The sequence below is a fragment of the Mus musculus genome, chromosome X (assembly GCF_000001635.26).
Source record: "Mus musculus strain C57BL/6J chromosome X, GRCm38.p6 C57BL/6J".
NCBI classification, from domain to species: Eukaryota; Metazoa; Chordata; class Mammalia; order Rodentia; family Muridae; genus Mus; species Mus musculus.
In genome coordinates, this window is record NC_000086.7 from 77,631,112 (window position 1) to 77,658,569 (window position 27,458).

Sequence of the window (27,458 nt, forward strand, 5' to 3'; positions counted from 1 at the left end):
CCAACAACACTGGGGTTACAGATGTTCACTGCCATGCCCAGGTTTTATATGGGTTCTGGGGACCTGGGCTGAGGTCCTAGTGCTTGCAAAGCTATCACTTTACCCACTGAACCATCTCCTCAGGCCTACGAATACTAACTATTGATGATGGTTCTCTTTTAGGTACTTACTAATCATGGGGAAATCCATCTAAAATAGCTATTGGAATGTTTAGTTTCTTGTTTTGATTTATTGTTTTCAGTAATCAGCTGATTTATTTTTGACAGGTTGTATAACCAGAATTAACTAAAGTCATAATTCCCCTTTGTTGGTGTGTGTGTGTGTGTGTGTGTGTGTGTGTCTGTGTGGTGTTGATCACACACAGATGATAAAGTCAATTAGGCTTACACAGTTTCACAACATATATAAAAGATAGTCTTCAGTTTTGAAACTCTGATTTGTGAGTTACCATCTGTTTTGGACCAAGGAAAATAGAAATTCATTTCTAAATTTTTTTCCTGAACAGCTTGTAATAGGAACTGTTAGTATATTAATTGCTTATTGAATTATGATGGGGTTTAATCTTTTAATTTACAGGCAATTTGGAGCTTATTGTGGTGACAGCTGCTTATATTTTGATACTTTGTAGCATTTAGCTATTTCATCATAAGGCTTATCCTTCTTCCACCCCATAATTTACAGCTTACCCTAAGCACTCATTTGCTTCCTCTTCAGCTTCTTTTAAAGAGTTTTGTCCTTTTTCCACCATGTTTTTCCTTTAAAAAGACTTATTTTTTATTTAGTGTATTTGAGTGTTTACCTGCATGTATATTATAGGTATCACATGCATGGAGTACCTGAGGAAGCCAGTATTCTCAGGAAAGGGAGTTACAGATAATTGGAGCGGTCATGTGTGTGCTGGAAACTGACTTAAGACCTCCGCAAGTGCAACACAATACTCCTCACTGCTGAGCCATCTCCCCAGCCCCTCTTTCCCAGGGGATTTTTTTTTTCATAACAAAATTTGGTTTTATTTTTTAAGTATATTCCTTTGTGCCTGATTCTTTCTGGTTTTGTGACTTTTAATTTCCATTCAGAGATTTTGTAGGTGAATTTAGTATGGGTCTTATTTTTATTTCTAAAATCCTTATGAGTTCTTTATTTTTTAATATGGGAATGAAACTTGGAGGCCTGTGAACTTGCCTGTCAAATCTCTTTCATTTCCTTCTGTTAAACAGCAGAACCATAAACATGACTATAGGAATGATTTGCTTGCATTTCCTGAAAACACTTTATGATGGTAATAAGCAGAAACTTTACCCACAGTTTCACTGGTGGCTTTGAGTTACAGTAAACCTGCACCTTTTAGCTATTACTCAAGATGATTAAGAACTTGAGAAGCAGTAATTCAGTGTCCTTGGTTCTTGTATTTTCTGATGGTTTTGGATAGATTAAACTCTTCCTAAGCTGGATTCATTCACAACTAAGGAAATTTTGCAAGGTTAGAAATACATCACATTAGGCAACTGCTGGTTCTATGATTTGTGTTCCTAGTTACTGAAAAAATTATCTGTTTTATTTTTTCTGCAAGATCACTTCAGGGTCCTGCAAGATAGTTTAGAGGCTAAAGATATCCACCAGCAAGCTTGTTGGCTGACTGACCTCAGTTTACGCCCAGGGAGGGATACACATGGTAGAAGGAGAGAACTGACTTTGGAAAGTTGTCTTGTGGTTGCTGCAATTACACACACAGACACACACTAAATAAGTAAGCAAGTAGGTTTTTAAAAATTCCAGGCAGAACTTTTTGAAATGGCAATTCATGAAAGCACTGCTCAGAAGGTTAGGGTGGGCCTGGGGTAGAATTCTTGCCTGGCTCCTGAAGTGCTGTAGGTTTTTCCCCCTAGCACCAAGGGAAAGACATATTAGTTGATGGTGTCTTTGCTTTTAAAGGAGTCAAAGATAAGATATAATTTGCAAGCATGATATATGTGCAGGTGTGCCGATTAACAAGCATGGTAGATGTACTGTAAATGTTATGCACGGGTGTCTGAGGTATCTCTGAACTTCATTGTGCTGTCTTTACCTGAGGGTGTGTACACATTGTCAGTTGCATAAAGCACTGTCCTAAAAACTAAGGTGCCTTCTAGGACATTATTATTAAGTAATAGCAGCAGCAAAATCTGTGCAAGTATTGATTTTTGTCATTTCAGAATTGCTACATGCATAATAATGCCTAGCCAGCTATTTTAATCCCTATTCCATTTTTATTCTTTGCATCTAGAACCTGTATCTTCATCTAAAAGGTGAAGACAAAAACGATGAGCAAATAAAATGAAAAAATTTGACTTAGGATGAGAAGAATGTCTAAAGGAACAGGAGGGTTGAGATGTGGATATGCTGCCTTCATGGATTTTTATGACATTTGTTTGCAAATCTTTCTGTTTCTATGTAGGGTGGTCCTGGACTTTGTGAGCACCTCTCAAGTTCTGTGATCGGATACTGGGTAGCCCACTGTTCCAGAGGTCTACACATGCACTCACTGTGACGGTAAGGAACCTCCTTCCATGGGGCCACTCTACCTTGTGCCTGAAAATCCATTTGAGAAGTAGGCCTGCATTCTGCAAAGCTCTGCACTTGTTTCCAAATTACATTTAATAAAGAAATTGCAGGTACTTCAGCTGAAATTGAAGGAGAGAGGGAAGGCTGGAACATCAGCAGCCTACTGGGGCTTTCATACTTACTTTTCACCTTAGATGACCCTCTAAGAGTTTTGGATTTTGGCTGAGCTAAAATAAACTTCTCCAAGTGTTACTGTGAGGAGACAACACTCAAAAATCTTTCTTGTCAATATCATGAGCTACAAGTAAACTGCCACTTTTACTAGAATGGGACCCAGGAGTGTATCTTTATTTGTATCCCACATGTGAATTCACTGCTTCATTAGTTTGTGAATATGAATTATGTCTGTCTGCAGACTGACTTGCTGACTAACTTTGAAATTTTGTAGAAAGTTCATGCAGATTCCCCTGCATAAATCTAGTCACAGGCCAGGATTTACCAGACTGCAGAGAGTGGTGTGTGTGCCAACTGATCACTTGAAATACACATCCAAAGTATGCTAGGAAGTGGTTAGGGGTACAGCACAGCTGTAAGGCATCTGCTTATCGTGGATGTAGCCCCAGGTTTCATCCTGAGCACTGTAACAGAATAGTAAATAAACAAGCAAGGAAGTAAATAATTGTTCCTTTTGATTTGAGGGCTTTGTTTTATTTGCACATATTTAAATGTTCAGCTACATTTTAATGGCTTTTAGTAACTCTGACCCACTTTTTAAAAAATATCACAATGTTTATTATATCACTTCCAGAACATAAAGCTCTTCCGAAGGACTCAGGTTTGATTCCCATCCCCGAGCTTGGCAGCTCACAAGCATCTGTAACTCCAGTTTCAGGGTATCTGATGGTCTCTTCTAGTGGACACCAGGCATGCATGTAGCACACAGACATACATGTAGACAAAACACCCCCACGCATAAAATAATAAAAATTAAAGCTCCCAAAATATTGATGGATATAGTAGCTGCTTTAAAACGGATTAATAGTTCTTCACTAGTCCAGATCTAGAACTATTATATGGCCAAAAGTCTCTACTTCAAAATAAATACACCAAAGAATAAAACCATGTCCATGCAAACTCTTGCATGCCAGTATTCAGGGTATCATTTTCCAGAGCAGGCAGTTTTTTAGATTTACAGAAAAGTAAATTTAAAAATGACTGAAATATTGTGGGTCTTGTTCTAGTAAAAATCAATTGCTTTCTGTTGTAGAAATGAAAAAACCTGCCTTAGACTAGGAAAGACCAGAGAGATTTGGGGTGGAGGTGTCATTGAATTAGGCTGGGTTTTTTTGTTACTAAAGGAATTGTGTGAGGCTGGCTACTTACTCAAATATAGAAGTTTGTTTAACTCAGTTTTTGAGCCTGAAAGTCCAAACATCATATATAGGTAGGTCTGGCTCATATGAGGGCCCTGTAGCTTCACTCTCTTCATTGTCATCACATCGCACTGCTAAGAGGGATTACATCACAACACTAGGACACAGAGAAGGGGTAGGGGCCAGTCTGTGACCTCAGGAGACCTTGCCTTTTAAATTTCTACTACCACACTCATGTCAACATGTCACTTCTTGGGGGACACACTCAAACTGTTGTATTCAGTCCATAGTGATGAGCAAGCATCTTCTAATGGTTTATGTCTTGTGGGTCAGGGAACCTATGTTGAAGCCATTTGAACTTGCTGAATGCCAATCAGTTTATGTATATAAACTCTGGTGATAGGTGCTGGGTTGCTAATCTCAAGCTGGTGAAACACAGTGGTTTCTCTCTCATCTGTTGTAGCTGTTTTGAATTGGAGATAAAATCTCGACTCTCAGAGACAGGCTCCACAAGATAGGACCTTGATATGATACCTAGTATCAGGACTGAGATTGAGGGACCCTGCTCACTGCTGCTATTGCCTTTTTATTTTATTTTACATTTCAGGTATTAATCAGTCTTGGGGCCAGGAAGATAGCTCAGATGGAAAAGTGCCTCTCGTGTGACCATAAGCGACCTGAGTGGATTCCTGATACCCAAGTAAAAATTGGGTGCAGTGAATACTCAATACAACGATTTTAGTGTGTTGCCCCCAAGGATTCAGGTGCTAGAAGCAGTTGGGCAGTGGATATTTAAGAGGCATGGCCTACTGAGCTCACTAAATGGCTTCTCTTCTTCCCTCCTCTGTCTTCTGGTCATGTGATAGTGTTATGTACTCACTTGTAAACCTTGTGCTGAGGCAGGGGAGAAACTAGTAGATCCTAGAACCTCACTGACCACCCAGTCTACCCCAAATGGAAACTTTCAGGTTCACTGAGATAACCTGCGCCAAAAATTAAGGCAGAGAACAAGAGACCAGCATCTATTTCTTACCTCTGGCTTCCAAACGTGCACACACATACGTGCCTACACACATACTCTACACAAACACCACACAAAGTGTTATCAGTCTCGAACTAGCTATAGTGATGTACTCCTTTCACCCAGGACTCAGGAAGCTGAGATAGGAAATTGGTTTAAGGCCAGCCTGGTGTATATAAACAAGACCCTGTCTCAAAAAACAAACAAGCAATAAAATAAAACCACAAAAATGTTATCAGTCTTTTGACTGTGGAATTTAAACTGCTAAACACTTAATCAACAAAACTTAGTGCCTGTGTATACAGGTATAGAAAAGAGGCTTTCCAGGGTTAGGATGTGAATGCTCCCAACAGGTTCATGTACTTGAATACTTGGTCCCCAGATATGATATATTTTGAAATGTGTGTCACTTTAGGCAGTGAAGCTGAGGTAAAGGAGGCGCCAAGCCTCAACAATTAGAGCTGAGCCTGGTTCCTAGATAGGCTTGGTCCTGTGTGTTGGTATTGTCCAAGCCACCTGATTTACCAGTCTCGGGGGAGAAATTTTAAGAAAGTCTTACTGCTTGGCTTGTGCATATCCTTCACTACTGTGAAGTGGACTTCCACAGCAGATGTCTGCTCTTAACCACATAAACATGTCCAAGAATATTTACTTCTGGGTCTGCCTTCTGCATTCCTTTTGTGTAACATTACCTTCTGTCATGGCTGTGCACACGGGGTCTAGCGGAAAACCTTAGGAGGGCACATTTTAATCAATCCAGTAAGGCAGCCAGGCACAATACATCCCTCTTTGGCATGCCTTTTGCTGAAAATAATCTCATTTGAAAACCAGAGTTCTTTTTCTAACAGAAAACTCTCTTTTCTCAACCCTGTATTTAAGTCTTTGCCAGATTTTAATTATATTTTAATAAATGTAATCCAGTTCATTTTTACAATACAAAAATACAAAGTGAAAAGTTCAAAAACACACACAGATATATAAATGCAACATAACTGTCCATATAGACCTAGTTATGAATGATCAGGAGGGTGTAAAAACACAAAACAAGATGTAGTACCATGCGCACATCACCTATTTCTGCTGACTGATTTGTGCATGAGAGGTGAAGGATGCATGTGTGTTTAGGGGTGTGTTTGCTCATATAAGCAGGCACATGTGGAAGCCAGAGGTCCATGTCATGTGCTCCACTGCTTCTCCACATTTATTCTTTGAGTCTCACTGAACCTGAAGTTTGATCCTTTGAAAGGCCTACTAACCATCAAATCCCATCTCTGCCTATCTCTGAGCCACAGCCCTGAGGTTACACACCACATGCCAATCCTTTAAATAGGTACTGGGAATCTGACCCGAAGTCCTCATGTTCACATAGTAGGCACTTTCCCCACTGAGCCATCTCCCCAACCCTCACCTGGTTTTTCTGCCTAACGCTGTCATAGGCATTTTTCTCCTAAGTATTGTTTTAATGGCTGCATATTATTCCACTGTGTTATATTTCTTCCCAGCCTTTACTTATTTGCATATTTTCACAATTGGGATCAAACTATAAAATGCACACTGACCATCTTTTTGTGTATTTCCTTCCCTTCTCCCATTGTTAATCCAATGTACAAACAAAGGAGTATCTATAGTAGAACAGGAAAGACATTTACAGAGAGAGGACCTCAAGTGTCACTGTATCAGTCTGTTGTCATGAGGAAATTTCCAAGGCTGACTACTTATTAATGAAAAGAATTTTGTCTTAAGGTAGCTACCAATTATGAAATGAAAATAAATGTAACTTAGAGACCTTATTATGGAAAAAAAGCCAGGGATTTATGAGCTGCTAAGACTAATTCAGCAGAGAAACGGACACCTTATGAAAACTTATTTAGTATTCATATATGCATGTAACGTTTGTCTTTCCTGCTCTTCATGGAAGGGGGGTACATTGAGACCATTTTTCATCCTCTGTGGTTGGCTGTTTTGGGTTCTCATGGAAATAGGACAGAGTCCTGAGTCTCAGCAGATAATTTCTTTTACCTCAGACTCTTCCAGCATAAAAAACAGCATGCTAATAGCAGGAACAAGATACTTTCTTACCTCTCTGAGAAACACAGGCATCTTGTCATGGCCATAAAAGTTCTCTGAATCATGGGACAAGCTGTGAAAGGAGAATTTTTGCCATATAATGACGTGTCAGATGTATTACCCACACTAAAATATGAGTACCTTGTACCATCGTCTTCACTGCAGAACAAAACTGCCCTCTTGTGGCAAGTAATGAATTCGTTCTCTGTATCCTTAAAGCAGCACCATCTCTCTGAACTAGGGAAGCCTCAGGTTTCCATTTTTAAAGATACTGCATAGCAATTTAGATCTTGTTGATTTTGAGCAACCCTCTTGTTTCCCCAGGAATAATAGCTATTGGATACTGTAAGCACACATGAAAACCGGTAATAAATAAGTCACTTAACCATCTGTGGATACTGAATCTTGACCTGTTTTGTGAAGGAAAGGGAATTTCTGCAACCTTAAAGTCTTAAAAAGAAAACAAAAACAGCAGACATAATGTTCTCTTAATTTCTTGAGATCTATAACCCAATTATTATTTCTGTTGACACTTATTTCTAGTGCAAGAGGTTCAGAGATGTCATCAACTTTTTTTTTTTTCAAAAGCAGGGAAGGAGGGAGGGGGGAATTGATTTAGTTGTGGCTTCAACTCCAGATAGAATTAAGTTACTTTCATTATTTCCATTCCTGTACAGTCCCAACTTCAAAGACTTCCCATCAACTACTTGAAGGTGTCTCCATTAAAAACTAGTTCAGGCAAGAAAATAAACTCAGATGAAACATCTTCCCTATTCTGTTTGGGGCTGAGCATTTCTATGAGCATAACAAATGCTCCCTTTTATTTGTAACCAGGAGGGTTGCCAAACATTTCTTGGAGACTCTCAGCTTCAAGCTGAAGTGGGTGCTCTCCTACTAATTGGTCATGTGTTAAATGAGAGCTGGATTTCCACTTGTATGTGGCTAGAGATGGCCAGTGTGGCTCTCTGCATTGCTGTTTCCTTTGATTGGCCATTTTTCAAATTATTTTCTTTCTGTCACTATAATAATGCAATATGACTTCTGCCATCCCATAACAAGTTGTTGATAGAAAAATCAGATGTTTGTAGCTGTGTGGGATGTAGAGAAACCCTGAGACTGTAAGCCTGTCACTGCAGCTAGGACTTTCATCATTATGACATTACTCAGCCTTACCAAGTCTGCTGGTATGCTCAGGTACCGTTTTTTTTTTTTTCTACACATATGTTTGCATTTTCTAACTTCTTTAAGTTATATTTTTGTTAGCTTTCAATGTGAATTTATAGCTATTTACTGAGTCTATTTCTTCCCTCTAAGGTACCAAGTAGAAATCGCAGGTCATAGTTTTGTGGCAATGTTTGCACAAATACATTAGTATCAACAAAGGAAGATAAGCATTTTTATATATGTATTTTATTAGTTTCTTGAAAGATTTATACATGTATGCAATGTATTTTCTTCTCACTCATTCATCAGTCTTAACTGGTTGGTGTAGCATAGTCATTTCCATGAGATCTCTGTCCCCCCATGTTTCCTGCATCTCTTTCTTTACTTGGAGCCCTGACACAGAAGTAATGTCAAGGTGACATGTGTAGCTACTTGACCCCACACCTGTTCACCACCCTTGGGGCTTCTCATATCCTGTATATAGAGTGACCTTTAAGTTTATGGTGAAGACCCCTTTAAACTTCTCCAAGAGATGACACTGTGATGCATATTTCCCCAGGACCACACTTGTCATTCTTCCAAGGAAGACTTGACATCACTACCAGTCTGCTCAGGTGTCTTCTGTATGGTAAAGTACTGATCCAGCCACATCTGCCCACGTCGGTTCAGGGTTCCATGTGTGTAGGTTCCATTACCATGCACATTCTGAATTATAATGCACTGTGGTTTCACTGACTAAATACAAAATCAGCTGATTGTACTCTATGTTGACCTTGAATCTGGCTTCCCTGGTATGGTTCATATCCTGACCCTAAAATATATGCCAGCTTTTCTCTTTTTGGGAAAACATTTTGCCTGGAAGATAGAAACACACACGCGCGTGTGTGTGTGTGTGTGTGTGTGTGTGTGTGTGTGTGTACATACACACACATACACAACCAGCTTAAGAGAGAAAGGGTTTGTTTTGCTTAGAATTTCATGATATAGCCCATCATTGAGGAGAAATCAAGACAAGAACTTGAAGCAGATAGTTCAAAGGAAAGAGCCAAAGAGAATGTGAATGTGTGCATGTGTTCAGCTTGCTTTTTTTATATTCATCCACTCAGGACCCCGCTCCACCAGCGTGCCAATCAAGTGGGCTGGGCTTTCTCTTATCAATTAACACTATCAAGAAATTTGAGGTCTGTGGTTTATGCTGTGGCAGGATGCCGAGTTGATGTCAGTGATCCCAGCTACATCGCAGGGCTGTGGTCCATGGCTCTACTGCAACCCAGGAACCCTGTTTGTGGTGTGTTGATATTACAAACCATGTCAAAGCCCATAATCTATGTCCTCATGGTCTTTTTAAACAAATAAGCCACTTTGACAGATATTGATGACTAGAGGCAGTTGAGAAAGAGGGCATAGAAGATAACCCCCCCCAATAGTGATAGCCTAGACAGGAAGCCATGAGGAGAACTCTTAAAACTATGATAGGATGCTGAGGTGTTGCCCTCCACAATAGATAACTTCTGGCAGGGATGCCAGAAGGTAAGGACTCACTTGTCTCCATTTAGTGACCAGGCCACTGAGGCTTTGACCACGCTCTACTGAATCTAGAGATAATACAAATTCCATTTTTTTTTGGCTGGGGGTGTAACAGGGATGGGGGGTGGACAGGGAAAGACTAGAAAATGAATGTGATAGTGGTATATGATTCAAAATCTCCAAATAGTCAATAAAAATATGTTGGAAAAAAAAGATACTCCTTCTCAGACATGGCCATAGGCCAGCTTGATCTAGATGGTTCTTCATTGAGTCTCTTCTCAGGCCACTCTCGATTGTGTCAACTTTCATATACACACATATTTATATGTTCATGTGTATATACACATACATCTATCTGTCTAGTTATAATACAATATGATGGTAATTGGTCAACCCATAATAAGTATGTGATACTGTATTTAAATCATCTCAAAGGGGTATAGCTAAAGTAGTAGAGCACTTGGCCTAATAAGGCCCTGAATCTGTCCCTAGCACACACGCCACCCCCTCCCCACTGCAATGCACACACATTCAGAAGACAAATACATACAACATATTCAAAACAATGTTTCTGATGTTTTTCTAACAGAGGGTGGCTCACACTTGATCGAGACGAAGACCTCATCGCCGAAAGGTGAGGCTAAGATGAGCATTACCAGCGACGAGGTGAACTTTCTGGTATATCGCTACCTCCAGGAATCAGGTAACCAGCTTTCTTTACTTGCTTTTTTTTTTTTAAGATTTATTTATTTATTTATTTATTATATGTAAGTGCACTGTAGCTGTCTTCAGATACCCCAGAAGAGGGCATCAGGTCTCATTATGGGTGGCTGTGAGCCACCATGTGGTTACTGGGATTTGAACTCAGGACCTTCAGAAGGGCAGTTGGTGCTCTTACCCGCTAAGCCATCTCACCAGCCCCAGTAACCAGCTTTCTTTTCTGGAGGAAGTTCATTTTAAATATGTTTTGGACAAAACAGTTGACCACCAGTACAAGCCAGACTATCGGATCATCAAAAAGACCTAAGAATACTCTATATAATAGAGTGTTAAAGGGACAGAGAAGTGGTTTGGAAGGCACTTCATTCCTCCGTTGGAGTGTGGGGAGAGCATGGTCTTTCTTCTCATGACAGGAAATCAGTCAAGAGCAGTTGAGCCAGGTGTGATGACATTCACCTTTAATGCTAGCACTTGGAAGACAGAGAGAGGCATATCTCTTAAGTTTAAGGCTGCCCTAGTCTACAGAGTGAGTGGGACCTTGCCAAAATGTTGCTTCAAGGTATATAGTTAAAAGGCTAGACACATATGTCTCCTGTTGGCAAAATAGTCCTTGTGGGTAGCTCTTGGGTTCAGAGAGCCTCAGGTGGGACAAAATGCTATTTTGTCATGGTCTAATGTGATTTCTCCAATGAGCGATTTTAGTTCTCAAGTAAAACATTTTTTAATTCTCACAACCTGAAGATATTTAAAATCTACAAAATGATACTAATTGTACCTACCCATGCAACAAGCCACTTCAGTCCAATAGGGAGTGCCCTATGTTCACTTCTCTGGTAGAAAATTGAAATCTCTGGTAAAGCTGTTGGCAAGTATTTCTTTCTGTAGGCTGTGGGGAGTCAGTTCTATGCCTCCCCTAGCTTTGGTGATCTGTTAGCAACCTTTGACATTTCTTGGCTTAAAGCTGCATCACCTTGGTCCTGATGTCCAAATGTGTCCACATTTCCTTTTACAAAGAAAAGACTATATCAGCCCAGGGTCTCAGCACACTTATTTTAATAAATTATATCTGCCATAAACCTATTTTCAAGTGGTCATACTTTGAGATATAATTTGTTTCCATCTTCTGGAGTTGCATGTGTAGTTCTTTTAGTTAACTTTATTTCACTGTGACCAAATACCTCAAGCAAATGAAATTAAAGGAGGAAATGGATTTTTCTGGCTTTCAGAAATCCATGGTTGCTTTGTTCCTGTTCTTTTGGGTCTGTGGTGTGGGAGAACATCATGGTGTAGTATGTGGCACAGTATTTGCTTGCCTTAGGAAGCAAAGAGAGGAAAATGGAAAGGGGTGGGGGGGTCTCCAATATCCCCTTTAAGGTCACATCGTTGGTGACCTGATTTCTTCCTATTAGGCCTCTCTTCTTAAAGGCTTTATCACCACTCTGCTGTACCACTGGCTTGTCACTCAAGTCTTTAGCATATGGGTCTTTGGGGGGCACATTGCAGCTAAACTACTATACTCAGTGTAATGTTTGAGTCAACTCCTATTAAACCCATCTTATGTTGGAAATGGTAGTCAAAAATATATCTACGGGCTGTGGAGATTTTCTGATAGGTAAAGTGCTTGCTCTGCAAGGATATGAATCTATGTTCAATTCCCCACCTCCCATGTAAAAGCCAGGCTTTGCCATCAAAGTGTTTCTGATTATATATTAGCACTATTCCTTACTTCTGTGTTCCTTCTGTTTTCCCTGCCTGCTCGACCCTAACCAGAACCCGAACTTCCATTCTACAGCCTTCCCCAAGCCCATAGCTCTATGTTCACATCTCTAACCCACATTTCCCTCCCTACTTGGCTCACACCTGTCTCTGCTTCCCTCTTCCTGCAGGTTTTTCCCACTCTGCCTTCACGTTTGGGATCGAAAGTCACATTAGCCAGTCCAACATCAATGGTACACTAGTGCCACCGGCTGCCCTAATCTCCATTCTTCAGAAAGGACTGCAGTATGTGGAGGCGGAGATCAGCATCAACGAGGTATGTTCATTCCTGAGGATATGGCAGAATTCCAGACTACCCCTAGCAGATCTCAGAAGAATGTGTATATGATCCCTGAATACAGGTCTGGCATGCATTCTAAGGTATTTGGGGAAAAGTGGAAGCTACAAACAGGTCACTGCACCATCAGTAAGCTTTGGATGCCTCCTTGTGCAGGTTTGAAAAATCACAAGGTGTTGACTGATGAAAACAACCAATTCATTCTTACAAACAGACTTTCATCTACTTTGTTACAGGGCTTTGCATGAGCAGACAAGCCCTCTTTCTGATTTCCCAGGGCAGAATGCCCAAAGCAGGACCTTACTAGATGCTCATAGAGAGTCTTTATTTTCTGTCAAACTGACAGGGCATAACTAGAAGGAAATTTGAAGAGCATTTCACACTCAAACCATTTCTCTGACTCCTACATTCTCTCTCTGTCCTCCCCTTCCTGCATGTGTCCTGACTGAGCCTTGGAGCAAGTTGCCCATTTACAGCTGCAATTCAATAGTCGTTCATTTCTAGCACTTTTAACTACTTATAAGTCTCTGTGGTGAGTACCACACAGCAAAGAAAAAGCTTCTCTGACCAAAGCTAATAGCAGTACTAATCTGTGGGCTTAAACATGGATATTTAGAATTTGATAGGCACACCATGTCCATTTAGCAAAACCATAGCAGTATCTTCCCCCAACCACCTGCTTTTAGCCAGGTTTACAGAACCAGATATGAATTCCCACTTATGGATCAGTTCTTAAATCCAATCAGAAAGCAGCTTTTAATTACCTTCAACATCCAGGCCACTGTTCTATCAGTGGACACATCTTACTTGACAGAGATTGGTAGTACAAACATGTGGAGTTCACAGCTAAGTGTTGATTCCTTCTCAGCAGCACTAACTTTTTTTTATAGTCTATGGCTTTAGCTATACATGCAAGATATTTCTGTTCATACTTTGATTTTTTTATCTTACAAAATAACAAGTTTCCTTACTGCTTTTTTATACATACTTCAGTTGACCCACTCCAGTACATACCATCCCTCTCCTTCCATGAACCTGATCCACCATTTGAAATATCTTACAGACTGTTTTCTTGCTATATTCTCTTTTAACTTTAAAAATTATCCTTCTAAGCACAAGAATAGTGTCTGATTTCTATTTCTCTTATCATCCAATACGGTTTTGTTTGTCTAGGGGTAAATTCTCTTTGTTATGTGTTTCCAAAAATTAAAAAAGAATTCAGATGTGGCAGTATTTTTTATTGTGTTGACAGTGACCTACCTCTTTTTCTAGTTCATTTGTTAAGTTTTATCTTATGTGTATGTTTGCTTTGCCTATATGCATGTCCATGTACCACTGGGATTCTGGTGCCTGCAACAGCCAGAATAGGGTATGAGTTTGCCCAAAATTGGAGTTACTGGTGCTTCTATGCCACTGTAAGGATGCTGAGAACTGAATCCACGTCATCTAGAAAAGCAACTAGTACTCTTAATTGCTGAGACATCTCTTCAGCCACATGGCCATGTTTTGTGACACTGTTTGCTTATCTCTCTATGAAAGAGAAAAATGACACAAAAAGATCAAGATTTATCATCAACTCTGGCCACTCAAGGCCAGAATCCAGGGCCAAATGGCTGATGAGTGATACTGAATGTACTATGTCGTATTTATTTCCTTTTTTTTTACATTGTATTATAATTTAAAAAGAAAAACCAAAAGAAAAAAATCCACGTGGGGCAAAGTGTTGTTTAGATAATATTCAGCCAAAACTTGTGCCTCTTCATTTCTGAGAGTTTAGAGCATATGAGAACGTGGTTTTTCATCCAGCAGACAGCCTGGAGGCATGTGGAGATTCATGATTCAAATATTTGGAGTGTTTCCTGAGGAAAGAACTTCCTGTGTTTTTTAAAGATATGTGGATATGTTTTCATGGACAACGTACAGTTTTGTAATGCATTTTAGAATCAAGACACCCTATTGCCTGGTTGCATCATGTTGTATTTCATCTCCACACTGAGCCCAGGGAGTCATATATAGCACATTCAGGTAGACCCAGGTGCTGGAGTCCTATTCTGAATGGTGCAGTTGTCTTTATATTGGGCTCATTCTTCCTTCATTGTTAATGATAGTCATTGAAAAGATGCCTGATCTGGTAATAGCATCCAGTCAGGGTTGCCATCCATCTCAGCACTACACCTTTGTGGCTGGGTGATTCTCAGAGGAAGGATTTCCGGTACACCTGAAGATGGTGAACAGCATGACCTGCCTCTGCTCCATGGATGACAATATAAATCTATGCTCCCAATGTTGACAACTGAAAATGCCTCTGTCACATTGCGACTTGTCCTTCAAGGAGGCAATTCTACCCTATTGGTCGAATAATCACCACATTGATGGTAGCAAGTTTTGTCATAGGATAAAAGTAACCCTGTTCAGATACCCATAATGCCCAAATTTAGCTAGACATCTATGAAATTACTAAGGATGATCTTCTACTGCTAGCTCTCCATGAATGGTCCTCCTCATCCACTTCCCCATCCCTCTTTGACATCTAACCTTGTCCCACCACAAACCTTGTACCTTATTCCTAGTTCATTCCAGCTTCTCTGGTCCATGGTAGCTGATGGGTAACCCTGGCCTTGCTTTCCTAGGATGGCACGGTATTTGATGGGCGTCCCATTGAGTCCCTATCGTTAATTGATGCTGTGATGCCCGATGTGGTACAGACAAGACAGCAAGCTTTTCGGGAGAAACTTGCCCAGCAGCAAGCCAATGCAGCAGCTGCAGCAGCAGCAGCTGCAGCCACAGCCACAAGCACAGCGGCTACAACACCAGCAGCTGCTGCTCAGCAAAACCCACCAAAGAATGGAGAAGCCACCGTGAATGGGGAAGAAAATGGAGCCCATGCAATAAGTAAGTGCAGAGTGCTCTGGTCTTCAAGGGGTCATGTTTTTGGTTTTTTGGTTTTTTTTTCCTTTCTTCTCCTGAATCTATGTATAGTTGAAGGGATGCTTAAAGTGTGGCCTGCTGTCAATCTCTTTAATTGGTTTCTGGGCTTTGTTTCCTGTCTGTCCACAAGATCTTCATCTTTGACTTCACTGGCCTCCCTTGGTTTCAGGAAATTTTACACCTGTGCGAGTGTCCATATCACAAGGGAAGCTTCCATAAGTGTATCAGTTGTGATGCCCTTCAATCCCAGTACTTCACTAGTGTCCCATCCTCAGGTTCTTAAGCTCAATTTTGCTGTAGCCAGCAAGCCAAGGTAATGTCAAGGGCATCAGCCCCAGATATGGGGCATTGTATTACTTTATCATTGCAAACTACCAGAACGTTAGCTCCTATTGGGTAACTCCAGAGTCAGAGCAAGTAAGACCATGTCCACATTAGCCCTGCACCTGGACAGAGCAGAGGTGAACACATACCTTAATGTATATTGGCAGCTCACATGCAAAGAGGGTTTGTTGTGTGTACATCCACAGCTCTTGCAGTTGTTCATGGTGCTTCCTAAAGGCTTAACCCATGCTGCTACCTACTGAGGTTTATGATTTTCACACTGTTACTCGAGCCTGGTGCAGTTGGGGTTCCAACCCTCGACTTCACAGTCTGCTACTGCAAAGTAGCTTCTCCTTATTGCTGCTGCAATGCCTAAGCATTCTGTGGTCAGAAGACAACATTCAGGAGTTAGTTCTTTTTCACTCAGGTCATCAGTCTTCCAGGACTGGCTGAACCACCTCATTGGGCTCCTTGTGTGATTCTCTTGAGGGTGGCAGTAGAGTTAGCTTTTTTTCATACCTGAAGCAACTAGTTTATAAGGGAAAAGGGCATATTCCTTCAGCTCACAGGCAATGCATACACATGGGCATGACCATGTGGACGTTGAGATGGAAATGCAAAGTAGAGGGCATCATGGGAGAAAAAGAAGTCAAAGCAGACTACAAATAACTAACAAGTGACTTCCCACTAGGAACCACTTCTTAAAGGTCCCATCACCTGCTGTCATATTCCCCATGTGGACACCAAGCTTCCAGAACACTTTGGGAACAAATGTACAACATAGCACTGTCAAAACAAAAACACAAAATGTGTACCAAACTGCAGAAATGCCCCTTTTTTTTTAACCATCATCAGGTGTAGCGTGACTTTGATACTAACAGTATTTTTAAAACAGTAGTGCCTGAAGCTGTTTTTTTTTAATGTGTTGGTGGACCATGTAAATTTTCATGTTGGCTTGGCAGATAATCACTCAAAGCCAATGGAAATAGATGGAGACGTTGAAATTCCACCGAGTAAAGCCACAGTCCTTCGAGGCCATGAGTCTGAGGTCTTCATTTGTGCCTGGAATCCTGTTAGTGACCTACTTGCTTCTGGGTAAGAATTTGGGACTGGAAAGCACCTGGGTCTGCATTCTTCTCCGGAGTACTGCCTTGAGGAAAGTGCACTGGTTTGTTGGACTTCCCTAATAAATAAAGACAGAGGAACAGGCTGCTTTGTGCATCCTATACTGTGGGAAAGACAGTGGTCCCAGCCATTTCTCTATTTGGTGGGGAGTAAGGCAGGTAAGTGGAAGGGATGGGTGAGGAAAGAAACTGAGCAAAAGAAGTGGAAAAGACACATGCTAATGATGTGAGACCTAGCCCCGCATCAGTCACATTTTCCCATTGAACCAGAGTCAAATGCTCCATGTTGATTCTGCAGATCTGGAGACTCCACTGCGAGGATATGGAACCTTAATGAGAACAGCAACGGGGGCTCCACACAGCTTGTGCTGAGGCACTGTATACGTGAAGGTGGACATGATGTTCCCAGTAATAAGGATGTCACTTCATTGGACTGGAATGTAAGTTTCTACCATCAGTGTGTTCAGATGAAGCACATGCAAACTCAAAGTGGCAGATAGTTCTTTGTCTTAGCTCCCACATTGGGGTGCTGGTATCAAGTGCTCATAATCAGATCCTAGTGGAAAGACAGCAGCCTGGGAATGGAAAGTTGTCCCCATTGTCATGAACTTGTGTTCCATCTGTCACACAGACCCATGTAAGAATGAGGCTCAGGAAAGCACCCAGATACTAATGTGTTTTGCCTTTTTCTATCCCCAAGAGCGATGGAACACTGTTGGCAACAGGTTCCTATGATGGTTTTGCAAGAATATGGACAGAAGATGGTAAGTTTTGCATTCCTCATATGTGTTAAGAAGGACTTGCTGTGTGATCCTAGAGTGAACAGTGAGTAACTGTGAAGTCACCATGTCTGTGTTTTCCCATCTCAGGTAACCTAGCCAGCACCTTAGGTCAACATAAAGGTCCCATCTTTGCTTTGAAGTGGAACAAAAAGGGGAATTATATTTTGAGTGCTGGTGTAGACAAGGTGAGTGGATGTCAACTTAAAAACCATCCCTTTTATATGTGGATGTGTGTTTGCTTGTTTATTTATTTAGTCTGTTGACTTCCTTGGTAAAATAACTCATTTAGGCTGTTTATTTCTCTGGTTTGATCTTACTGCTGACTTTTGAACAAGGAATCACTCATACATTTTATTTACCTCTGTAGACCTTCATGCAGAATGTACTCTCAGTCTCGTTATGGAAAGAGGAGAAATCTCCAAATGGAGTTTATAAAAAGTATTCAGTTGTGGATGTTTCTGGGTTGACTTTTATCCATTAAGCAATTTTTAGTCACAGACTCTTTTTTCCTCCCCTAGCTCCACCTTTTCTCACCTGATAAACCACTGCTTCCCACTGTAGATGGCAGAATTCTCTGAGACCTGATACAGGGCAAACTTCACAGAAACTCATGGAGCTGACTTACAGTTTGATTTTTTTCAATCCATACTTTGGATTTTTGGGCTGTTCCACCTGCTCTCCCAGTTCATAGAGTGGCAGGGGATTGTTGGAAATGCTCATTTCTATAGCTCTTCTTTTAGAACAATATCCAAAGGGCAAGCAGATGAGCTTTCTTACCTGTTACTTAATGGTTTTCTGGGCTTGGGAGCTAAGGGGGAATTTTGGTAGATTTCCCACATATATTGGTGAAGGCTGCTGTGTACCAATTGTTGTCATTAATGTGGCATCCATATTACTGCCTGTGAAATGCACAGTGTACATGGACTTAGATCAGAAATATAGAAGTGACATGTTGTATGAATATTTTATACTATTGCATGTATAAATGATATAGGTTTAGCTATATATAGGCATAAAATATGTTGTTAAATTAATTTTTAGAAGGAAAGGGGGCTGGTTGTCTTTTCTGGTACAAGACATTGTTCTAGATAATAGTTCTTTGAGGAGAATAACTTTCCCTCTGTTTGCGGAATACAGACAACAATAATTTGGGACGCTCACACAGGAGAAGCCAAACAACAGTTTCCTTTTCATTCAGGTAGGTTTACTGTTGTGGTTATGCAGAGGTAGCCCCAGGATTTTTTTTTTACTTAAGATTGTGTGATAGTGTCTGAGAGCAGAGAAGTGTCAAGACATTGGGACTTCGGACAACTGTGAAACAAAGTATCGGAAGTAAGAAAATAGGTGGCCTAGCAAAAATAACTGGTACCTCCCCTTTATCCATAACTGGGCCTGTCCTTGAGGGCTTTTTCATTACATAGAAAGGTGGCAGTCTCTCTCCAGGAGCATCTTACAAATTGGAAGGAGACAATCTCTAAGGTCTTTCAAGGATGGTTTTCATGGTGTCAGTATAGCTGATTGACACTGGGGGGTGGTATTCATGGTCACCAGACTCCTGGGGATGCTTTGGTCTGCATCACTGAGCTCAGTTAATCAGGCAAATGTCCTTCCTCTCTTTCCTCCTGCTTTGCAGCACCTGCCCTTGATGTGGACTGGCAGAACAACACTACCTTTGCCTCATGCAGCACAGACATGTGCATTCATGTGTGCAGGCTTGGCTGTGATCGCCCAGTCAAAACCTTCCAAGGACATACTGTAAGTGGCCGTTCTGATGCTCACTCAGACTTGGGGGTTGTGAGAGTGTGGTGTGTATCTTTTCAGTGCCAGCATTAAAAATTAACTGTGCAGGAGAGACTACTTGTTCAGCAGCACTTTGCTATTGAGAGCTACTGTGGCTGCCCTGGTGGTGGAATTAACCTAGCTATGGTCAGTGGTCCTGGGACTATCTCAGAGTAGCTACCAGCTGATCCTGTCCTTGTTCTGTCCTGAACTCGTTTCTCTTCTAACCCTAGTCTATTTCCCAGCTTTTAATAGGGGCATATGTTTTAAGTTTGATATTTCTTGCTCCTGCTTAGACTTTACCTCTCTCATAGCCTGCCTCCCGGTTCCATAAATGATTCTCACCAATTCTGATTGCTCTGAGCAGAGGTCTACGTACATGGCTCTGAACCTGCTGCTTCCTGAAACCTGTGTGTAGATTCTGGTTGCTTTTCTGGAAGTTTGGCAAATGGATGAGAAGGGAGAAAATTCTGCTCCCAGGAAGGAATTTGGTGACCTAGCAGATGGGTCAGCTAGGTCATGGAGAGGTCTACCTATGAGTTTTCTCTACATCTACAGTTGGAGATATATATATATACACTACCTCATTTACACTTGAGCTCACAGATAGGCATGCACACGCCCTTTGTCTCTTCTTTGATCTAGTCACAGAAAACCATGCTCCTTGGATTCCCAGCTTCTTCCATTTTCACACTTTTCAATACTTGGTGTCCTTACAAATGGGAATAGCCACAGCATTGAGAAGTGTGAAATTTAGAATATAATCTGGTGTGTGAAGCTGTTTGTTAGGCGAAGACAGCTGGCTTCATAGAGTTAGCAGTAATAGCAGTAGTATTTCCAAGACTCCTCCAAGGAAGTCCCTCTATCCTTCCCTCTGCCCTTGCTCTGCATGCTGTCCCTGTCAGTATGGCAGAGCTGCAGGTAGTTCTTTATATAAACACATCCCCTTCTTCCTTCCCCACCCAAAGTCTTTCTCCTCCAGTCTTGGAGTCTCTGGTACTCAGAAAGCAGGAAAACCTGGCAGTTTCCTTTTTGTATGGTCCCCCAAATCTAGGAATTTGGGTGAGGGGTTACTTATAGAAGTAAAAATGAGTCAAAGAGTACTGAGTCACCAAAGCTCACCTCACCATGGGTGACAGACAGCTCATAAAAGCTGGAAACCTAGAGCACACTGTACAGCCATGGGCCCTTTTCTGTGTGGTTCAGTTGGTTAGGTAGTTTGTCTTATCTTTGTTTCTCTAGAAAGTTCAGCTGCCCTCTACTTCTTCTAGGCAACTGTGTTTGTCTGAGAGTGACTCGGCAGTCTTTTCTGCTTATACACACATTTGAGGTAGGAGTTGGGTTATTAGTGAATCTGATCAGTTTTAGGGACTTTCTGAAGGTTTTTTGAGTTTCTCACTTCCTGTTTTAATGAGATTCTCTATACTATTTCATCTCACAACTCCCTGAAAACATCCTACTTTAAGAAGGTTCCTTTCAAAATGGAAGCTTTTAATTTCAGAGGAAACTGCTACTCAGCACAGATCCACAAGAGGATGGATTTTATTTTTCAATGCCTTTTCCTAACTATAGTTCCTGATGTAATTTCCCTGCACAAATGAATTGCTTGTGTATGTTTTTGTGCCTTTGGATGGCTTTACCTATTATCTATCTCTGCCATTGTTCTATCTAAACCTTTATCTTTACCTCATCCAATAAGGTACATGTATTTCAACAGAATGTAGAGAAACTGTTATATTAAAAGCACATAGGAAAGAGATGTTCGAAGTCTACTTTTAAAAACTTGTTTTAGCTCTGCTCAATGTCACATATATGTAGTTATAATACTCAGGAGTCTAACAGAATAGTTTCAGGCCATCCTGGGATACATAAAGAGCTCCTGGCTTTCCTGGGCTACATAGTGAGACCATGTCTTAAGCAGCAATGGATAGTAACTGATTTGATTAGCTCTGTTGATTGTATGCAAATTCTTCATTTGGCTTCCTTAGTAAGTAATTTTTTCCCTAAAGAAGTATGGATGAGAGTGTGGCTGTTCCTTTGTAATATATGGCAGTGTTTTTCATGAATGAAAAGCAAAGTGAGGAGAGCATACTCATGTGTGGGTTCTTGTGCTGTGGTCTTTGATATCCTATGAACTCTCAGAAGGGCCTCTGCACTGCAGCACTGGCAGCATGTCACTGCTCCTTGGTAGAGCCAGCCTTTCCCAAATGAAAGCTATGATTTCTTTCTGAAACTGTGCTCTCTTGCAGAATGAGGTCAATGCTATCAAATGGGATCCTTCTGGAATGTTACTAGCCTCCTGCTCTGATGACATGACATTAAAGGTAGTGTTGGTATCTAAAGGAATGAATTGCCTAATCCTAGACAAGGCCCTATACAGACACACAACCCATCCAACCATTATCATCTGGAACATTACTTTGGACTGTCTTTTCTCCATGACTTTCCTGGTCTCTAAACTTTGGTTCTTCCATGAGCTTTTGACATATTGAGGCCGAGGTTCCCACTGAGAGACCTTACGGCCTGTCCACCAGCATCCTTCCTCACAGTCACCTAGTGGACTCCTTGCTGGCTTTGTGAGCCTCTCCCATATCTACCACCTAAGGAGTGCTCCCTTAGGTGCAACAGAATGAAAGGTGCTGAGCCATTCTCAGTTAGGCCATAATATTAGTTCACACTGTTACCAATGCCTCTTCCAGATCTGGAGTATGAAGCAGGATGCATGTGTCCATGACCTCCAGGCTCACAGCAAAGAGATATATACCATCAAGTGGAGTCCCACAGGACCAGCCACCAGCAACCCGAACTCCAACATCATGTTAGCAAGGTAAAGCAGGGTAACCTCCCAGCTCTGAATCCTTCCTGAGCACAGCTTTGTTCTCTGCCTAGTGATTAACTCAAATCTAGAGACAGCAGTGTTGAAGTTCTTCCAAACTGAAAGAAAAATGGTGGTTCCCTTTGAATGGAGGCAAGAGGAAGTGTATCTCCTCCCTCCATATCCATGGAGATGGTTCCAGGAACCCCTTTGGACACCAAAGTTCATAGTTGTTTAATTTTGTTTGCCTACAACCTCTGAATACCTGCTTGTACGTTAAATCATGTCTAAATGACTTATAATATCCATAGAATAAGAATGCTGTACAGATAGTTTAGGTAACAATGTGAAGCAAAGGATCTGTATATGTTCAGTACAGTTGTGTGGGGGTGGAGGGTAGGGGTTGGTTTGGTTCTTTTCATTTTGAGACAGTCTGATTATGTAGCCCTGACTGACCGGGAACTTGTCATGTAAATCAGGCTAGATTAGAGCTATACCTTCCACTTCCACCAAAGTGCTAGGATTATAGGCCTGCCTAACATGCATTTTTTCCCTTCGCTCTCAATGGTTTCCTATTTGCAGTTTGATAAAACCATGAACCTAAGCAGCAGGGTGGGGGGATGGCTTAATCTAGTGAAAGTTTTTAGCACAAAGAAAGGAAGACAGTTTAGCTTGGAGCTCAGAGTTTGTTCTTAAGGCTCCATTCAGGGTTGCCTTACTAAGATTTTGACTAGAGATAAAAGATTCCCTGCCTCAGCCAAAGATAACCTGAATCTCTTAATATTGACTTAAAATGCCAGTCAACCAAGTCCCAGAACCAAAGTGCCAGAGATAGCTCATCCAAAACAAGTAACTCTGGGTTTTTTGTGTACGGATAGAGCCTATGGCCTTGTGCATGCTGGGCAAGTATGTACTCTGTCATCGAGTACCCTCTACCCCCACTCTTGGTAGTTTAATGAAAACATTAGACAGATGCACTAAGCCAGAATGATCGGAAAACCATGATATGGCCACTTGGAGTTTATATTCATGCACTGTGGTTGTTTAATCTGGATGAAACCAGACCCCAAAGGAATATTTGTTTTCCAAGAAGCAGTGGAGAGCTTGGTCTATGTTGTTTTAGAGGATTTTGGAGAAAGTAACAGGTAGGTAGTTCTCTTCTAAGGAAGGAAGCACCTAGTAGTAGAGTGAGCAGCCTTTTCTGGAAATTAAAAACAGCTTCGTAGAAAGTGTTCAATCCAAGGCTGCCTTCAAGAACAGATTATAAGTAGTTCTTGGGTATACATCACTTGCCTGGCATACACATCACCACCAGAAACTGAAATGAAAAGGAGCCTAAGTCACACACAAAAGTAATCTAAACACTGAGTGGCTAAACTAGAAGAACCCCAAGGTCTTAACTCTCCTTTTTTAATTATTATCCAAACACCTAGTTACACATAGTTGTCCTGGAATCACACGGTACATACCAGGAACAGATAGGCATTATCCTCTAGCTCACAAGAAAAAAAGGACACACTGAGCCTTGTGATACCCTGTGGATAAACAAAAAGCCAGGTGATGACAGCCCTTTGATATGTGCTGTTTTTTTTTTAATTCTAAAAATAATTAAACTTTGTAGTCCTTGCCAATGTAATTGCATATGCACATGTTCATGCACATGTAGGTTTAGAATTTCTCATGTATAAATGCATCTCACTCAATTTGTCTTTATTTTTTCCAGTCATGGCTGGGTGGACTTAGTTATTCAAGTGGAAGTATAAAACAATGATGGTGTTTTAGAAAAGTTGGTTGAATGGTCTACAAAGCATTTTGTGATAAGAAATATGGAACTGGAGAAAGAAGTGTGAGCACAGTGGTAAAGTGGGAAAATCTGACTTGGCTTGTGCAAGGTCCTGGGTTTTGCCTGGGGGCAGCTTTACTTTTTTCTGGAGAGAAAGGCTTAATAGGATATTCTCTTAAAACAAGTTCAAGTATGTTTCAAATACAATGGAAAGACAGTTCACATGAGATACATCATAGAGATTTTGAAAAACCAACTTATTTCAGTGGTTGTTTTTTCTGTCATCTTTCTAGTGCTTCATTTGACTCTACGGTTCGACTGTGGGATGTGGAGCGAGGTGTTTGCATCCACACTCTGACCAAGCATCAGGAGCCTGTCTATAGTGTAGCGTTCAGCCCCGACGGGAAGTATTTGGCCAGTGGATCTTTTGACAAGTGTGTCCATATCTGGAATACTCAGGTAATGTCTTGACTTCTGGCTGAATCCTTCCTGAAAGCCACGCTCTCAGGTCCTGGACTGTCAGGAGGGCTGGGGAATGAGTTATCTCAGATAGCCTCCCTGTGGAGATTGCAGGTTCTGTGTGGTCTGCTCTGTGGACCCCAATGATATAGGGTCTTCCCCACTTACAATCCTGGAGTGTATCCTCTAGACTCTTTCCATCTGACCTTAAGCCAGAACTTCAGCTTGTCGTCTTCGGAGCATTCTCCCTTAGAGAAACCACTATCTTCAGTTGTCTTATCCTGGCAGGGACCACCTATGTCACACTGAAGGAAAAACATTACCTAGTACTGTCTGTCACTTTAGAAATGCTGCCCTTTGTGGAAAGGTCCTGTGGGTTTTCATAAAACTTTTCCAGGGGGACACTGTGGGACAACCAACTTCACACACACACACACACCCCGTCCACTGTGGAGCAACTTGGAGCACAAAGGAATACAAGGCTTGGAGTTTCCACATTTGCAAATATCTCATTTGTTTAATACAGGATCTGTGAGTACTGGATTGTCATTTCAGCAGGGATTGAAAAGGGGAGGGGTTAGAGTCAGTATGTCCACTGCGGGAATCTCTGGCCTTACATGAATAAGCAAATTCTGAATATCAAGAGTAGAAATGGATGAGAACTAGTGTGGTAGACTGAGGGTGGGGGAAGTTCTTTATTTTCTTTTTGGTGCTGGGGATAGAACCTAGTGCCTTGCAGGTGGTCTGCCCTGAGCTACATTTCAGCCCTTGGTTATCATTCCAGTTTAAAAAAAATAGTTTGGCTATGTTACTGAAAATAGGTAAGGAATCAATTTGGCCTCAGGAAAGATCCAGTGCTTCACATTCATGTAATTCACCTTTCTCATTTCTTTTTTGGTTGGTCAACATTTAGAAGGATTTGAATTCTTAAGTTCATGCTCCCTTGTGTCAAGAGAGGCAATACATAAGTCATGCTCTAGGATCCCAGGCTTTTCAGGGACATACCCTCAAATTTGGCAACATATCTCTGGGGTGTGCCTAGGTATAGAAGCCTGTCATCCTAGGACTGGATCAGGAGGAATTGAAGCCAGCCTGGCCTGTGTTACCAAGAAGTAAAACAGAACAAAAAGTAGAAACATACATAGGATGACTTACTCATATAGAGAGAATAGATTTTGCTAGTGGTAATTCACCTTGATGGTGCCAAGAGGATGAAAACACAGGTGCCTCTATGGAGCCCAATTCACTTCTATAAGATGGCATAGCATATTTTTACTAGGTGATTCACAACACCCAGTACAATACAGTGTGACTATTAAGGAATACTGGTTAGACTTTTTTGGGTTTCTTTTTTCCTCCCCCTAACCTCTTTCTTTCTTTTTTTTTTTTTTTAATACTGGCAATTGAATCCAGGGTCCTAGAATTCACTTTGTATAGCCCACGTTGGCTTCAAACTTGGAATCCTTTCCCAGCTTTTGGAGTAGCTGGGATTGCAAGCCTGTTTCACTGAAACTTGAATTATTATACAGTGAGTGTGTGTGTGTGTGTGTGTGTGTGTGTGTGTGTGTGTGTGTGTGTGTTTTGAGAGGATGCTGAAACAGTTGAAAGTTATTAGATTCATATTGAAGGGAGCAGTGAGTTATTTTGAGACATCTAAAGAGCCTGTTTTAATCCTTTTGTTATAAACATATATAATACTGTTGGCCTGATGTTCTTCATAGTCACAATGTATACTACACTTTGTTTTTCTATGTAAATACAAACTAATATTTATCTAAATGCATTTTGCTTTGCTAATGCTTTCTATAGCTGGATAATGGTAAATATATATTTTATAACAAGTAAATATATGTATGACAAGGACACTTTATTGCTATGGGTAAGAAGTGATGAGTAGGTGGCTGACACTGGTTAGGGACTGTATTAGTCAAGGTTCTTTAGAGGAATACAACAGATAGAATACATCTATATCAAAAGGATGTTTGTAAGAATAACTTACAGGCCATGGTCTGGCTATTCCAACAATGGTTGTCTGGTCACAAAAGAAGGGCCAAGAATCTGGTAGTTTTAAAGTTCACAAAGCTGTATGTCTCAACTGGTCTTCAGTATACATTAGAATCCTAAAAATGTAGGCTCTAGTCCTATTAGCCAAGTCATGTCTTAGCAGCAGGATAGATGAACTTGCTGGTGAAACTGAAAGCAAGCAGGCCAACAGCAAAAGCTTCCTTCTGTGTCTTTTTATGTGAGCTGCCACTAGAAAGTATGGCCTAGATTTAAGGTGGGTCTTCCCAGTTTAAAGTTTAAATGATCGAATCAAGAAAATGCTTCACAGGTGTGTCCCAAATGCTTGGGTTTTAGTTGACCCCAGATATAATCAATTGACAACCAAGGTTGGCTATCACAGTGACCTTTCATGCCATGTCTTATAAAGACATTTAGACATTCAAGTCTAGAGAAAGCAAGGCTTCCTGCATCTTGTGATGCATGCCAACCCAACCACTAACAAATACCACAGTACAATTGCGTATGTTCATTCTTACAAACTAGATCCGAAACTGAGTGGGAGGGGTCCTTCGTGCTTACTCAAGTGCTTTGAGGAGGAGACAGGAGAATAAGATGAAGTTTGATGATAATCAGAGCTGGAACTAGGTAGTGGCTGGAGCAGGTACAAAGACCTCAGCCCAGGAGGCTGATCCAAGCCCTAGGACGGAGACAAGAAAGGATGGCTTAATAAGGGACACTCATACCTAAGCACCATAGAGGCTTAAGAACGAACATCTTGGCAGAGCCACTGGGGAAAGCAAGGAATATGCTCCAGATTTCAAATCCAGCACTGAAGGGTGGGAAGAAAGAATAAGGTCAAAGAGGTCATTAGTCTAAGGTCCATATCTAACAAGTGTGCCTCTCAATGGAAACCTGCTGGCTTGGCATAGCCTTGGCTTTAACTGAAATGTGGTGGCAGTTCTGTGTGTGGCAGTAGATTGATTTTTATGGTAAT

General features: G+C 41.1%; 1 protein-coding gene and 1 long non-coding RNA gene across 5 annotated transcripts in view; one reads left to right on the plus strand and one right to left on the minus strand.

Moving 5' to 3' along the window:
- The window catches only part of Gm52447, a 28,153-nt gene extending 16,905 nt beyond the window's left edge, over positions 1-11,248 (minus strand). The window contains exons 1-2 of the long non-coding RNA XR_003953113.1: positions 11,193-11,248; positions 7,015-7,075 (exon numbers count right to left, since the gene is read on the minus strand). This is a non-coding gene — a long non-coding RNA (predicted gene, 52447). The remainder of the gene's footprint in view (positions 1-7,014; positions 7,076-11,192) is intronic.
- The window catches only part of Tbl1x (transducin (beta)-like 1 X-linked), a 153,174-nt gene that overhangs the window by 121,563 nt on the left and 4,153 nt on the right, over positions 1-27,458 (plus strand). For all 4 annotated transcript variants that reach the window (XM_030251300.1, XM_006527939.3, NM_020601.2 and 1 more), the window contains 13 exons: positions 2,435-2,529; positions 10,283-10,396; positions 12,300-12,445; positions 15,097-15,358; positions 16,681-16,813; positions 17,141-17,282; positions 17,543-17,606; positions 17,712-17,809; positions 18,762-18,822; positions 19,258-19,379; positions 21,653-21,727; positions 22,103-22,230; positions 24,295-24,460. In XM_030251300.1, coding sequence (XP_030107160.1) covers positions 10,339-10,396; positions 12,300-12,445; positions 15,097-15,358; positions 16,681-16,813; positions 17,141-17,282; positions 17,543-17,606; positions 17,712-17,809; positions 18,762-18,822; positions 19,258-19,379; positions 21,653-21,727; positions 22,103-22,230; positions 24,295-24,460 — 1,455 coding nt within the window. In that variant the 5' untranslated portion in view covers positions 2,435-2,529; positions 10,283-10,338. The remainder of the gene's footprint in view (positions 1-2,434; positions 2,530-10,282; positions 10,397-12,299; positions 12,446-15,096; positions 15,359-16,680; positions 16,814-17,140; positions 17,283-17,542; positions 17,607-17,711; positions 17,810-18,761; positions 18,823-19,257; positions 19,380-21,652; positions 21,728-22,102; positions 22,231-24,294; positions 24,461-27,458) is intronic.